The following is a 14,314-nucleotide window of genomic DNA, read 5'->3' on the forward strand; positions in this document are numbered from 1 at the left end:
CCAGCCAAAAAGAAGGACATACTGCGGAATTTCCGGTGGCAACACAGTAATCCCGTAAGTGGAACGTCGTGGATATAGACTAGCTTCAAACAGATATTGCATCCCTGATGTCTCAACATAAGCAGATGGCAGCAGAGAAAATGAGTGAGTCAGTTGTTTGTATAAACTGTCATTTAATTTGACTGTAATTAGTATTACCCCTACCCCTACCCCTACACTCCGACCCGCTCAACTCAGGTCAGCTGAACAACTGCGCCTGAGTGTCCCTAAAACAAAGCGGAAACTTAAAGGGGATCGTGCCTTTGCTGTGGCAGCTCCAAAAATATGGAATGACATACCTCTGCCTATTAGACAGGCTTCTTTACTGTCTAATTTTAAATCTCTTCTTAAAACCCACATTTTTTCCTTGGCATTTCCCAGCTGAGGCTGACATTTTTGTGCAAACATTTTTACTGTGCTACGGTTTCATGTTTTAAATGTTAGCTGTTGTAAATGTTTTAAATGATTTCTACTTTGTCCTGTACAGCACCTTGTGCAACGTTGGTTGCTTTTTAAAGTGCTTTATAAATAAATGTGATTGATTGATTGATATTATACAGAAGAAGGAGGAGGGCTGTGGTTTTTTTTTGGAAATTTTGGCAGTTAGGTGATCCCTGAGTTTTTTTTGGGTAAGTGGTCCTTGGTCTGGAAAAGTTTGAGAAACACTGCCCTACACAAGCCCCACAAGGGAAAATCTAAACTTTATTCTATTTCTTTTTTTTTTTTTTTGACACGCTATCCAGCAGCAGATCTTTTGGTGTGATAACCAAAACTCACACTAAATAGGTGGAGGGATTATATCTCTAACCTGGCCTGGGAACGCCTCGGGATCCCCCAGTCGGAGCTGGTTAATGTGGCCCGGGAAAGGGAAGTTTGGGGTCCCCTGCTGGAGCTGCTACCCCCGCGACCCGACCCCGGATAAGCGGATGAAGATGGATGGAAGATGGATGGACACTAAATACAATATTTTCCCTTGTCTCCCAATATTTAATAGGTAACACTGTGTGACTGTCAGAGACACTGTGTCTCACAGCAGTGATGTTACTCCTTTAAAGTTTGAACTTAAAGGTCCCATGGCATGAAAATTTCACTTTATGAGGTTTTTTTTAACATTAATATGCGTTCCCCCAGCCTGCCTATGGTCCCCTATTGGCTAGAAATGGCGATAGGTGTAAACCGAGCCCTGGGTATCCTGCTCTGCCTTTGAGAAAATGAAAGCTCAGATGGGCCGATCTGGAATCTTCCCTATATGACGTCATAAGGGGAAAGGTTACCTCCCCTTTCTCTGCTTTGCCCAGCCAGAGAATTTGGCCCGCCCCCCCTCTCCTCCTCAATAGCATTTAAAGCTACAGACACAGAAATGGCACATCCTAAGGAAAGCTCATTGTGGGACTAGCACTAGTGGCTGTAATTCTGCACCAAGGCTGAATTTCGGGAAAGAGACTTCAGATTCAGTATTAGGGGACCACTAAGGCCTATATAAAAGAGACTTCAGATACAGTATTAGATGTATCAGATACAGATGAAGGGAGCTGTCAATCCTTGTTTACACGTCCCTCTAATCTGTCTCCCTTTCTTACACACACACACACACACACACACACACACACACACACACACACACATATATAGAGGAGGGTCGCAAAAGCCTCCTCAACCTTTTTCATGCTTTAAAACACCCTCACACGTCCGCTGGCTCTCCCTCACTCCCTTCCTCGCTCTCTCCCCCCCCTCCCTCCCTCACTCGCTCTCTCTCACACACAGAGAGAGAGTGTGTAACGTTAGTCGCCGCAGCAGCGAGCAGAGTAAGCCAGGGCGAGCGAGCAAGCCTCCACCACAGTCAGCGAGCGGCTGATCGCGCGCAGCCGAGCCGTCATGTGCCGGGTAGCGGGAGTCGGTGCCGCCGGGGAGGCTGGGTAGGCGCGAGAGAGGGAGAGTGAGAGAGAGAAAAGGCTTTGTTCTAATTAAATGTCTCTCGCTCTCTGTCTGCATCATGCTGTACTTCCAGCTGGTGATCATGGCCGGGACCGTCATGCTGGCCTACTACTTCGAGTACACCGACACCTTCAGCGTGCACGTGCAGGGCTTCTTCTGCTACGACACCACGTACACCAAGCCCTACCTGGGGCCGGAGAACAGCAGCGCCGTCCCGCCCGTCCTGCTGTACGCCCTGGTGGCCGGGCTGCCCACGCTGCTGGTGAGTGCCCACTCCATCTGCAAAAACTTCAGCCGTCAGACCTGTAGGCTCACCGATGAGCATTCATCTCATCTCCATTATTCTAGATATTGTTTTCAAATAAATTCTGGAACATTAGCACATAATGTTTGATTACTGTAGCACTGAATTATATGTTGATTAATACAATGAGTCAAATTGCCAGCAATTTGAATAATTTATTCATTATTTAGGTCATTTGTGATGCCATTCTCTGGTTGCAGCCTCTCCAATGGGAGCGTCTGCTGCTTGTCTCTGTTTGATATCACTGTTAACTCTACCTTTTGGGGCTTTTGGACTGTTGCACAAAATAAGACCTTTATAGATTTCACTGCGGGTTCTAGGATCTTGCGATGACACTTTCACAATGTCATGACATTGTATAGAACAAACAGCCCTAGATTATTGTATTGATTAAAAAACACACACAAAATCCAATAAGAAGTAAGAACCAAGACATATGTTTTTCCTCAGGGCATGTTTTGTTCCCAATTACCCTGCAGAAACTGCCAAGAACCACATTTAAAATGTCACATTCACGTCAAATGTGAACGCTACCTAATCCGATGTTAACTGCCATCATTATCCTGAGTGACTATGATATCTTTGTTTTTATAGCATCTACTTATAGATTACTGCTGATGTCAGAAATGGCAAGATCACATTTTGGCAGGCATTTACAGGCGGCCTTCTAATAACTCATCAAATGAGATCAAATGTGAAAGCTACCTGTTCATCCGTAGCGATTGATCTCTTCAAAATGCAAAACAAGAGACGACTGACGGTCAATCTGATAAAGAGTTAGTCGACATCTCGGGTGGGGGGGGTGTATTGTCCTGATCCAGCCTCCATGTAGATTACTTGTGACCTGATCTTTGCCCCATGATATAATGTCCAACATCTCATTGAGAGACAGAGTGGACTTTGCCATCGCTCATTAACAGGATGGGATCTGAAACCTGTTCAGCTGCTGTCTCTGAAGGAATATGGATGAATATTGAGTAATTGCTGTCATGGTGGTTTTCAAAAGTTGTATTTATTCGATTTGTCTGGCCACTTGGGGGCAGCGTAACGAGCTGTGAACACAACATTAACATACATTGATGTGGTGAATGTTTGAGCCTATTTATACACCCAGCGACGTGAGGATTCATTCGGAGTCCACCTGATGAATGGGAGTCTTTTAGCTGTTTCTGCTCTCTACCAACTCGTCTTCTGTCTCTTTAGCTGCTAAATGCTGCACCGTGTTCACCAGCTTGCCTCTACCTGCGTCTGTCTGCCGAGCAGGGAGAGTACTCTGGCTTTAATCAGAGCTGCTGCTTTTGGAAATAATGGAAGGAAGCCAAAGCTAAAAGAGGCTCATCAGAATGAGCGACATCTTTCACAGTTTACATACACTGTAAAACAGTACTCAAAATATTTGACGTAATTGATTACACGAAAATATTTAAGTAATGCTTTTAATGTTTTTTGAGTGTATATATATATAAATAAAACATATTTGTTCATTTAACTTAAAATGTATCTTTAGTTTTTTTTTATATTTTAACTTAAAAGTAATATTTATGTTTTTAACTGTTGTCAGTGCTAAATAAAATGTATTCCATTACACCTATTAAGATTAGATTTTACCGACTACACCTTAACTGAATAATTGTAATTTTGTAATTTCCAAAAACTTACTGAAAATAAAACGTTTTTCAAAACTTAATTTAAAATACACAAGATGCCACATTTCCCCTTAATAATCCTTAAAAAAGAAATACTGCTTGGAAAAGTGCAAGTAAAATAAATCTCAATAAATATAAGTGAAATAAAATAAAACAATTAAAGTTGTCACTGAGAATGCTAATTTGGATTTTCCAACATCACTCCCTTGTTAACCAATAATTAACGGTTGATCAACAACAGAAAATCAAAGTGCAGTTCTTAGGCGAGGTAGATAAGGCAAAAGAATTAAAAAAAAAACTGCATGAAAAAACTATACATTTAATATGAAAATTTGCATCAAGGAATGCACTTAATCCAGTGTTTGATTTACATCATCTCGAACATTATCACTGGAATTGACAGAGGCACACACGAGGATTAACGTGAATGCACGTCTGCATTCAAAGCTCTTGCTTTGTTCACTCTTTGAACAACTCATTTCTCAGATTCAGAAGGCACGGTTTGAGTGGTTTGTTATCATCAAGACATCACTATTTTCTGAATAAAGGTTAATGTGTGGATGACGTTTTTTGGATATTCCAAATTCAATGTGTAAATCGGACCAAACAACACTATGAACCCATCAGCCAACTGAGGGAGATCCTTCACAACAATGTCATCTACAGTGACAACAGAAATGCTCTCAGGGTTGAAGTGGATTGCAGAAGTGCTGGCAGGGACCATGGTAAGGCGAGCCTCTGCGGTGTCAGAAATATATCTGGTTCATCTCCCTGCTGCAAATGACAATTCAAAATATGAGAATAATTTCAAATGCGAGGTTTAAAATCTTGCAATATGACAGAGATGGGGACTCGAGTCTGAGACTCGGACTTGAGTCGCACTTAAGTCGCACAAACAGCTGACTTCAGACTTGACTCGGACTCGACCCAAAAGACTTCAGACTTGACTTGCGACTCGACTCAAAAGACTTCAGACTTGACTCGAGCTCCGAGACTCGTCAACAACCTGTTTTCGTGCAATTATTGCTTTTTAAATCAAAATGTATTCATGTATTTCTATTTTCTTTTATTGGCGCATATACAGGGAAACATATGACGAGCTGTATGTCCCCTGCCCTTTGCCATAATGTGCAACGTAACGCATGCACCTATGTGCACGCCCTCACATATCAAAAAATGCATTGCCGATGGCGACACCAAATCCACCTGGAGTTGTGCCTTTTCTCATTAGTTTTGCTTTCAATAACTTGGTAAACAGTGGCAGTAAGCTAACAGCTACATGCAAAGTGTGTGGCACCAAGATAAATGATGAGGGATCAACAACGTCGGACTTCATCAGGCATCTCAAAACGCAACTAAATAGGTCAGTCACTCACACACTAATGTGAAAAGAGACGTTACATTTAGCATATATCGTCACAGGTAACAAGCTAACCATTGCAAAGTGTTGTGCTAATGCTGGGAACAGGCAAATTGTATCTTGTAGTTAGTGGTTGTTGAGGCTAAGACATCCATGGCGCACAGGAGGCGGGACGCACGGATCCATCTCCCCAGGAACAAACGCTGTGTCGGGTGGGCAAACTCATGTGATGCGTAATTGATCCCGTGGATGATTTGTAGGCTATTAAGTGAACAAGGTGTACCCGGTCCACCAAACACTGGGCCGTCTTGACTGTCTTAATTCTGCACATATTTCTGTTACTGTAGTCCTATTTACTATTTCATTATTTCATCCATGCGTGGTGCAGCGGATCCATGCGCACTGTCACCTGCCGTGGAGACGCCGGTCTCACTAACCTCTCCTCCTCTGAGTCGGGTCTCCCTCGCGCTGGGCTCAGTTTCACTGAGCGTACCAACACTTAGAAAATAAATGGCATTACATCAGTGAGTTCATACTGCTTATTGTGCGTAATTTGGACTGACACTGAGATGCATGTTGTTCTGTAAATGGTGTGGCGCTGCCACTTTTCGCTTGATTTCCACTTCGACATTAGACATTTTTTTGAGTGAAAGAGACGTTACATTTAGCATATATAATCACAGGTAACAAGCTAACCATCACAAAGTGTTGTGCTAATGCTGGGAACATGCAAATTGTATCTTTATAGTTGTATCCATATGATGTGACAGACTTAGGTTAATATTTCACCAGGTCTATAGGGATGTGTTAAGTAGCCTAGACCCCATAAAGTTATCCTACAACTGATTTTGATACTGTACTGTATGGATGGTAGCTACAGGACATGTTTTGAATTCATAAGATTTAACAATACAGTGTTAGGGACAGATCAGATGGCCAGAGACTTGAGACTTGACTTGGACTTGTGGCAAAAGACTTGAGACTTGACTTGAACTTGCCCCTCAAAGACTTGAGACTTGACTTGGACTCAAGCTCAAAGACTTGAGACTTGACTTGGACTTGCAAAAAATGACTTGTGAACATCTCTGCTTAGTGCTGGGCGATATATCGATATACATAATAATATTGACATTGTCCCTCGTGGTATATTGTTAATTGCTATATCGCAAATACCGATATGACGTCACACAATTTATTATGCCACTGACATGACAATCACTAGTGTTTGGCCTTTCTACCTCTCTCCTATGGTTCTGTTCCTCTCTCACCCACTCCGCCCACTCAGACCAGTCTGTGTGTGTGGTGTGTGTGCAGCACAGAGAAAAACTAGTGAAGCATCAACGCCAAAGCATCAATGCTTTCCACTGTGGCAACAGGAGTAATATAATACATAGAGGAATATGAACTGGCTCCATAAAGTCCGTTGTCTGGCAGTGGTTTGGTATCATGTCACGCGGCTGTCTTGGGTAGCGGCTCCGGCGAGTCACATACAGATTCAGAGAGTTTCAGAGTTTCATCAGTCAGGGCTTCAGACAGCATTTTGCGACAATTTTTTGAGACCGTGCAAGTCATTTTTAAAACTAGTTGCACATTTGCGACCTGCAAATTAGATGACTTTTTTTTATTTCATGTTGAAAAGGAGGAGAGAGTGAGTCTGCCACAGGTGGCCAATGTGTGAGAGGGGGAGGGTCCATGAGTAACTGCGTGGTTAACGTCATCTAGACTCATGTGTCTAGCTTTCGTTTCGTCGCACTCATCGTCTGCACACTGTTGCACAGCGCTGTTGTTACCACGTTTCCGTGAAAATCATGAGGTTGCAGTCCATAATACATTTACATTAAATTAAACTTTGAAATTAAACAATTATTGGTCGCTATTGGCAAAGGAAAACTATAGTTTTTTTTTGTTAAGGGTCTTTGAGTTTTTTAAACAAGGCTGTATGGAGGCCTACACATGCCATAAGTTATTTCTATTTCACTTCTTACAGTTTAAAAAAAACCAAATGGAAATAATGAATATAAACAAATGTTATAATGCAAACATGTTGCCGGAACTAGAATCCTTATACAGGTGTGACTGTATGAACCAAGAAGTTCAATTGAGCATTTATGAGGACAAAATATTTCAAAACTATCGATATATATATACACACATATATATATATATATATATATATATATATATATATATATATTGATTACTTGATTACTAGAGTTAGTGATGTGTGTTCTTAAAGACACCTCACCTTGTGGGGCCATGCACTGACGTGTTACAAGCACTAGTTATGCGGGGGCCCCCTGATTCCCACTCGCAACTACAAAAGCATCATGATAGCTTGTACTGATCTTAAAGTGTAGAGGGAGCACCGATGATCATATTGCAGAGATGTTCACAAGTCATTTTTTGCAAGTCCAAGTCTCAAGTCTTTGAGCTCGAGTCCAAGTCAAGTCTCAAGTCTTTGAGGGGCAAGTTCAAGTCAAGTCTCAAGTCTTTTGCCACAAGTCCAAGTCTCAAGTCTCAAGTCTCTGGCCATCTGATCTGTCCCTAACACTGTATTGTTAAATCTTATGAATTCAAAACATGTCCTGTAGCTACCATCCATACAGTACAGTATCAAAATCAGTTGTAGGATAACTTTATGGGGTCTAGGCTACTTAACACATCCCTATAGACCTACAGTAACAGAAATATGTGCAGAATTTGACAGTCAAGACAGCCCAGTGTTTGGTGGACCGGGTACACCTTGTTCACTTAATAGCCTACAAATCATCCACGGGATCAATTACGCATCACATGAGTTTGCCCACCCGGCACAGCGTTTGTTCCTGGGGAGATGGATCCGTGCGTCCTGCCTCCTGTGCGCCATGGATGTCTTAGCCTCAGCAAGCACTAACTATAAGATACAATTTGCCTGTTCCCAGCATTAGCACAACACTTTGCGATGGTTAGCTTGTTGTGACGATATATGCTAAATGTAACGTCTCTTTTCACATTAGTCTGTGAGTGACTGACCTATTTAGGTGCGTTTTGAGATGCCTGATGAAGTCCGACGTTGTTGATCCCTCATCATTTATCTTGGTGCCACACACTTTGCATGTAGCTGTTAGCTTACTGCCACTGTTTACCAAGTTATTGAAAGCAAAACTAATGAGAAAAGGCACAACAACAATTTGGTGTCGCCATCGGCAATGCATTTTTTGATATGTGAGTGCGCGCACATAGGTGCATGCGTTACGTTGCACATTATGGCAAAGGGCAGGGGACATACAGCTCGTCATACGTTTCCCCGTATATGCGCCAATAAAAGAAAATAGAAATACATGAATACATTTTGATTTAAAAAGCAATAATTGCACGAAAACAGGTTGTTGACGAATCTCGAAGCTCGAGTCCGAGTCAAGTCTGAAGTCTTTTGGGTCGAGTCGCAAGTCAAGTCTGAAGTCTTTTGGGTCGAGTCCGAGTCAAGTCTGAAGTCAGCTGTTTGTGCGACTTAAGTGCGACTCAAGTCCGAGTCTCAGACTCGAGTCCCCATCTCTGGCACTAAGTAAACCAACACAAGATTTTGCTGATTTTCAACTTGCTGCAACTGCAGTATGTGCAAATGGGAATGATGTTTGATTAAGGTTGGTTTCCCATACAATATCAATACTGTAGTGATTAATTGACATATATGCTAGTACTTACATTGCAGGTCTTGAAGAACTCAGAGGCATCCTTGCGCAGATACAGTGGGAGGGCATGAAGGGCCAGAGTGCGTCTCATGTTGACATCACCTTGTTCCTATAATTAAAAAAAATACTTAAAAAATGACACTCCAATGGATTTAGAACTCAGTACAGACTTCATTCAAAGTCGCAACATTGTGTTCATGTCTAAGTTTATTTTATACTCACCTGGAGGTCATAAATTAAAATCTTAAAATCTCTCTCAACAAATCTGCCGTCCTGCCTGTCATGGAGGCCTTCTGCCTGTACAGGGCTCAGTCATGGTGTGTGTCAGTCAAGCTCACAGTAGAATTGGTTGCAAAGGTTCACATTTGTAAGGCGATGGAACTCGGAACTCGGAGAACGAAGGTTGAGTGCATGAGCTTTTTGATCAAAAGCTGGTTCTTTTCAACCTCTTGACAGATTTGTACTTTCATTTCTTCTAGAGTTACTTGGGTCTCCCCTTTAGGAAAGTTCGGTAAGAAGTTCACCTCTGCACGTTGGGCTCTCTTAATGTTGGCATGGGGATGCTCATTCTCAGGGTTGTTTGAGCTCCTCTTCCCTGTGTTGATGGAGACCTCAGCACATCCAGCTCTGGCTAGCTTTGAGCAATAATTCCCCATCTTGTACTTCAAATTGACCTTCCACCCAGTATCACTTCCACGCTCAGTGAGGCACGGATGAGTTGCAATCAGAGCTATCAGCTGCTTTACCCACTTCTTTGTCGTTTGGGTATGGCTTGAAGCTGTGCATCGTTTCGGGCCATGCGTTCTAAGACGTTGTGCTTCTGGGCCCTTGTCAATGCAATTGTCTTTCTAGATGCTTCAAAGGCAGCATTTCCTTCTTATAGAACATGCTCCACTTCATAAGAAAATGTAGGTACAGGGAAAGAATCTGGCCAATTCTTCTGACGCTGTGTTAAAGGGACATGTGGAAGTATGTCTGTGTCTGAACTTGCAGTGGAGGCATCATCACTTTCAGATCTCATGACTTTCAAAGTGCCCTTCTCTGGCAGCTCCGCAATGTACACAAGAACACTTAGTTGGCCATCAAAATCAGGGTCTTCATATTGAAGAGTGAAGTCGCAATCTAGTCTTGGCTTGAACTTCTCTTGCATCATATTCATCAGCTCTTCTACAGATTTTAGTCGCTCAGTTAAAGTGAGTTTCATTGCAACATCTGTGGTAACATATACATGGAGCACAAATTTCTGGGGAGCAGCCATCTTGATTTGGACTTGATGTTTCACGTTCTGTTATTAAAAAAAAAAAAAAAAATAGGTATTGTTTCACAATGCATACAAATCATTTTATATCTTGTCATGTCTCTTTCTATTTCCATCTATGTCACCTATTCTCTCTCTTTCCCTTCTTTCTGTCTCTCTATATTCTTCTAGCTTTCCATGTCTCTGCCACATTCTCGTACTCTCTCTCTCCAACCCCTTGGCTCTCTATCTTTCTGTCCGTCTTTCCTTGTCTCTGCCACTCTGTTTTTTTAATCTCTTTGACCCCTCCCTTCAACTTCTGCTTCTGTCCGTGCATGTATAGCACCCTTTCTGCTTTTGTCTTTCTGTGCTGTTCTTTGTTCTCCTTCCATATCTGTCTCCACTCTTTCTAGATCGTTCTCTCCCCCTTTCTTCCTCTCTCCCTCCAACTAAGCCTTTCACTTAGAAAAACATGTTTAAAACTTGTGATACAATCAACAGGGCTTCATTTTTAGGCACAAGATGCAACCTCATTTTAGTTTAGTAATATGAATCATTTCGGTGTGTTTTATGCAGAGAGAGGTGATTTGTCATTGAGCTCTGGGATGTTCCGAACAGTTAAATGTCCTGGGGAAAGTTCATAGGACCGTAGATGTTCAATGTAGTTTGCTTTGTGTTCTCTGCCAAGAAAGACTACATGATTATTCATGAGGAGAATCTGCTCAAATTTGCAAAACTGAGGCAGCCCTCCCTTCTCCCCCACAGACAGAAACATTCCTACATCATAATCCATTCCATCAATGCTGACTTTGGATGTACTGTAAATCATGTTGCTCTCTGTTATTTGTTCAATGTATGCTTTTGCAACATTGGGAAGCAGTGAGACCATCACAGATGAGACATTTGATGTCTGTTGGTGAGGTTTAAAGAATGATGGGGCACTGAGATAGTAAGCCACCATATGTTGATGCCTTTTTGCCATTGTTTTAGTTTGCGTATCCTGTACCACACGCTTGAAAAAACGGTGTTTTCCCTCAAATCTCATCGTTCATAAGTGGAGGAGAGGGCCAAAGCACTGTATGAGGTCTGGGTAGTGTTCAATGTAGTGATGTTTAGGGCGGAGGATGAAATCAGGGAAGACCTCCTGCAGCATCTGTCTATGATCCTGTATTTTGGTCTGTAAATACTGAATGGATTCCTCAGTAAATGATGGGCAGAGTGCTAACTCGACTATATCTTTCAAATCCATCAGTACAGTCCATGCTTCATCTCCCTCAGGAACAGTGTCACCAATAATCAAAGGGAGTAGTCTAAGCAATGTAGCATTTTCATGGCCATTGCCACCAATGCTGTTTTTAATGGCAAAGGTTTTTGGAACAGGCTTGGGTTTATTTACCTTGTCAGTATGTTGGTATGGAAATGTTGCAATTTTCCCATTTAAATACTCAAGGGTGAAGTATTTGTGACGGATCATCTCTCTAAAACAAAGGGCCAGTTCTACAGGCACAATGCCCTCAAACAGATCATGCAGCACATCTGGTGGTGGGAAGCCAGTGACTGTATGAAAATACGCTTAACACCAAACTGATCCTGACTATCCCCTTGTATGCATGCACATCCCTGTCATGGCTGGCTTTTGTCCTCAGACAAAAGGTTCTACGCCCAACATCATGAGACTGAACTTCGTCTCTAGTAGCTGTGCAGAATCTACAAAAATATTTGGCTCTGAAACACTGTGTGAAACCTGCTAATGCATGGGCTGCAAGGTTATCGGACACCACACACATGACTGTGCTCATTACTAGCTTACCAATGGACTCAATGAACACACCATCTTGTTCAAGAGTATAGATGTCTCGTAACAGAGGACCAAGTGCTCGTTCATATCCAAACTCCTTAATGTCTGACACTTTACATAATGCTCCCAACTGTATCACATGCAAGGCTGATCTGTATTTACTGGGGAGATCAGCAACTACCCAGTAGACAGAACACAGTTTATGAATTTTCCTCGATGTGCCAAGTGGATTAGCTATTTCAAGATCATCAACGTACAAAATGAGTGGTAATTTAAGCATGTCTGAAGAAGACAATAGTTAATTGTCTTTGAAATATGAGCCATCTTGGTGGCTCTCATAATGCCCCTTTTCTGCAATCTTTGTCTCTTGAATTTTGTCCAAAATGTCAGTGTGACTGAACATTTTCTGGATCATTTCAAGAATGGGAATGTGTACTGCTGTGTGCCCAGGTTTTAGCACATACTCAACAGGCATTACCACAGGGTAATTTTTCTCAACAAAGGCTCTCCTTCTCTTGTTTGAAGATAACACTTCACCTTTGGTTGCGGCACTGACAAGAATGTTATTGTCCATAACAGCGGCGACTACCTCATCCAAAGTACTTTCACTTGCATTAATGTCATGGCTCCGTAAGACTTCTTTAAATGTATTTCTGAGGAGTGGCTGGGGCAGAATAAAAACCTGACTCAAATGCTCCACTATTTCCTGAGATGCCGTGTCAGATACATGAAGAACAGTCTGCATCTTTAGGAATAATGATGCCAAATTATGGTGCAACCGCACCCTTAAACTTTCAGTATCACATTGACTGTCCATCTCAGAAATATCAAATATGTTTGCGCTGAGAGACACTGAGCAGGGTCTTTATCAACACTTTCAGCAGTAGGTATGACAGGGGCACAGTCATTTTTTGATAAAAAGACATTATCATCAAAGTCTGCACTACCTCCATGGTGTACCCATTAAATGATGAATACACATTTGTTGTGTATTTACAGTTCTTGAAAGGGCATGTTACCATCTCATGACTTTTGAGATGACTCCTCAAATGACCAAATACTGTTGCCTCAGAAAATGGTTGTTTAAAGTCACATAGGGGACATGTAAACAGTGTATATGTTGCATGTGCTCTCTCAGTCTCATCTACTCTTTATGTGTCAACATGGCACCGTGACACGTGGGATTTCAATGCATTAAATGACTGAAAAGTACAAATGCAATCACTGTACAGACATGGCAGAGGACTCTTGAGTAGTGGCTATGTTGCAAACGATAGTGCCTAAATAATCTTGCTTCAATTCCATTGAATCACCTGTACCCTGCAATTTAAATACATTTTAGTGCGAGTGGCATACATCCTTAGAATAACTAATGAATGGAATGCCTTTTAAATCAATGTTAAGTTAATATGCCAATGACATAATGTATCTATGACATTTTTCATAATCCCACATTTATCTATATAAGGTTTTTTTTTTTATTTCAAAATTGTATTCAATTTAAAATGCTTTTTTTATGTAGGGGCAATTAATTATGAGTAGCTTCTACAGAAATACATGCAGCAACATTCAGATAAATCGTGAGTGCCCGGACTTTGATCATTTATACCATTGTTTTCATCATGAACTAACCCCATTTTCTGAAGTATTCCCCTCCATGAGCACCGAGGGATGGGGGACAGCAGAAACACTCCTGCTTTCATCCTTCCTCATAAATAAGTGTAATTATGAATGTATATTACTATTAAATTTATTTCATGATTTATTTCGCAGTCACATTACGTTTTTGATTAACATATTCATTAATTTCATAGGCACATTTCTTCAATGCATTGGCATACGTCTTTTTTATTTCTTAAATTGACCTAAATGGCAATCCATGAGATGCCTGTATAATCATCAAAATTACTATATTTTTAAGTAATTCAAAATCAATATACAACCCCTAACAGATAGCTAATCACATTGAAAACATACCATGAAATTCAGTAGGACTGCCAATTGCCTAAACAATGATAAAAAAAAATCATGTTAGCCCAGCTAAAACGGATGTCTTAAGCAATTGCTATTTTTTTTTAATACAAAATTTAACTTTTTACTCATAAACAAAAATTAGTTTGCAAAATATTGATGGAAAAACTCTACAAATTATGTTTGCAATGGTATCGATTGAGTGAGTCCATGGGCACATGGCACAAAAAACTTAACTACAAACACCATTTCTGGGGGCATCATACCGGGTTTTGTCAGAAACTCTGCTTACCCTCCACTTGAACCTGAAATAAAAGATCAATCATATCAGTCAAGGTTATCTTAAAATATGA

General features: G+C 41.3%; 1 protein-coding gene across 1 annotated transcript in view; it reads left to right on the top strand.

Annotated features, from left to right (window-relative positions):
• Nucleotides 1-2,026: 2,026 nt before the first annotated feature.
• plppr5b (phospholipid phosphatase related 5b) overlaps nt 2,027-14,314 on the top strand; it is a 97,319-nt gene continuing 85,031 nt past the window's right edge. The window contains exon 1 of the mRNA XM_078280492.1: nt 2,027-2,236. Within this exon, the coding sequence (XP_078136618.1) occupies nt 2,033-2,236 (204 nt within the window). The 5' untranslated portion in view covers nt 2,027-2,032. The remainder of the gene's footprint in view (nt 2,237-14,314) is intronic.

Source organism: Sander vitreus, chromosome 22 (genome assembly GCF_031162955.1).
Source record: "Sander vitreus isolate 19-12246 chromosome 22, sanVit1, whole genome shotgun sequence".
NCBI classification, from domain to species: domain Eukaryota; kingdom Metazoa; phylum Chordata; class Actinopteri; order Perciformes; family Percidae; genus Sander; species Sander vitreus.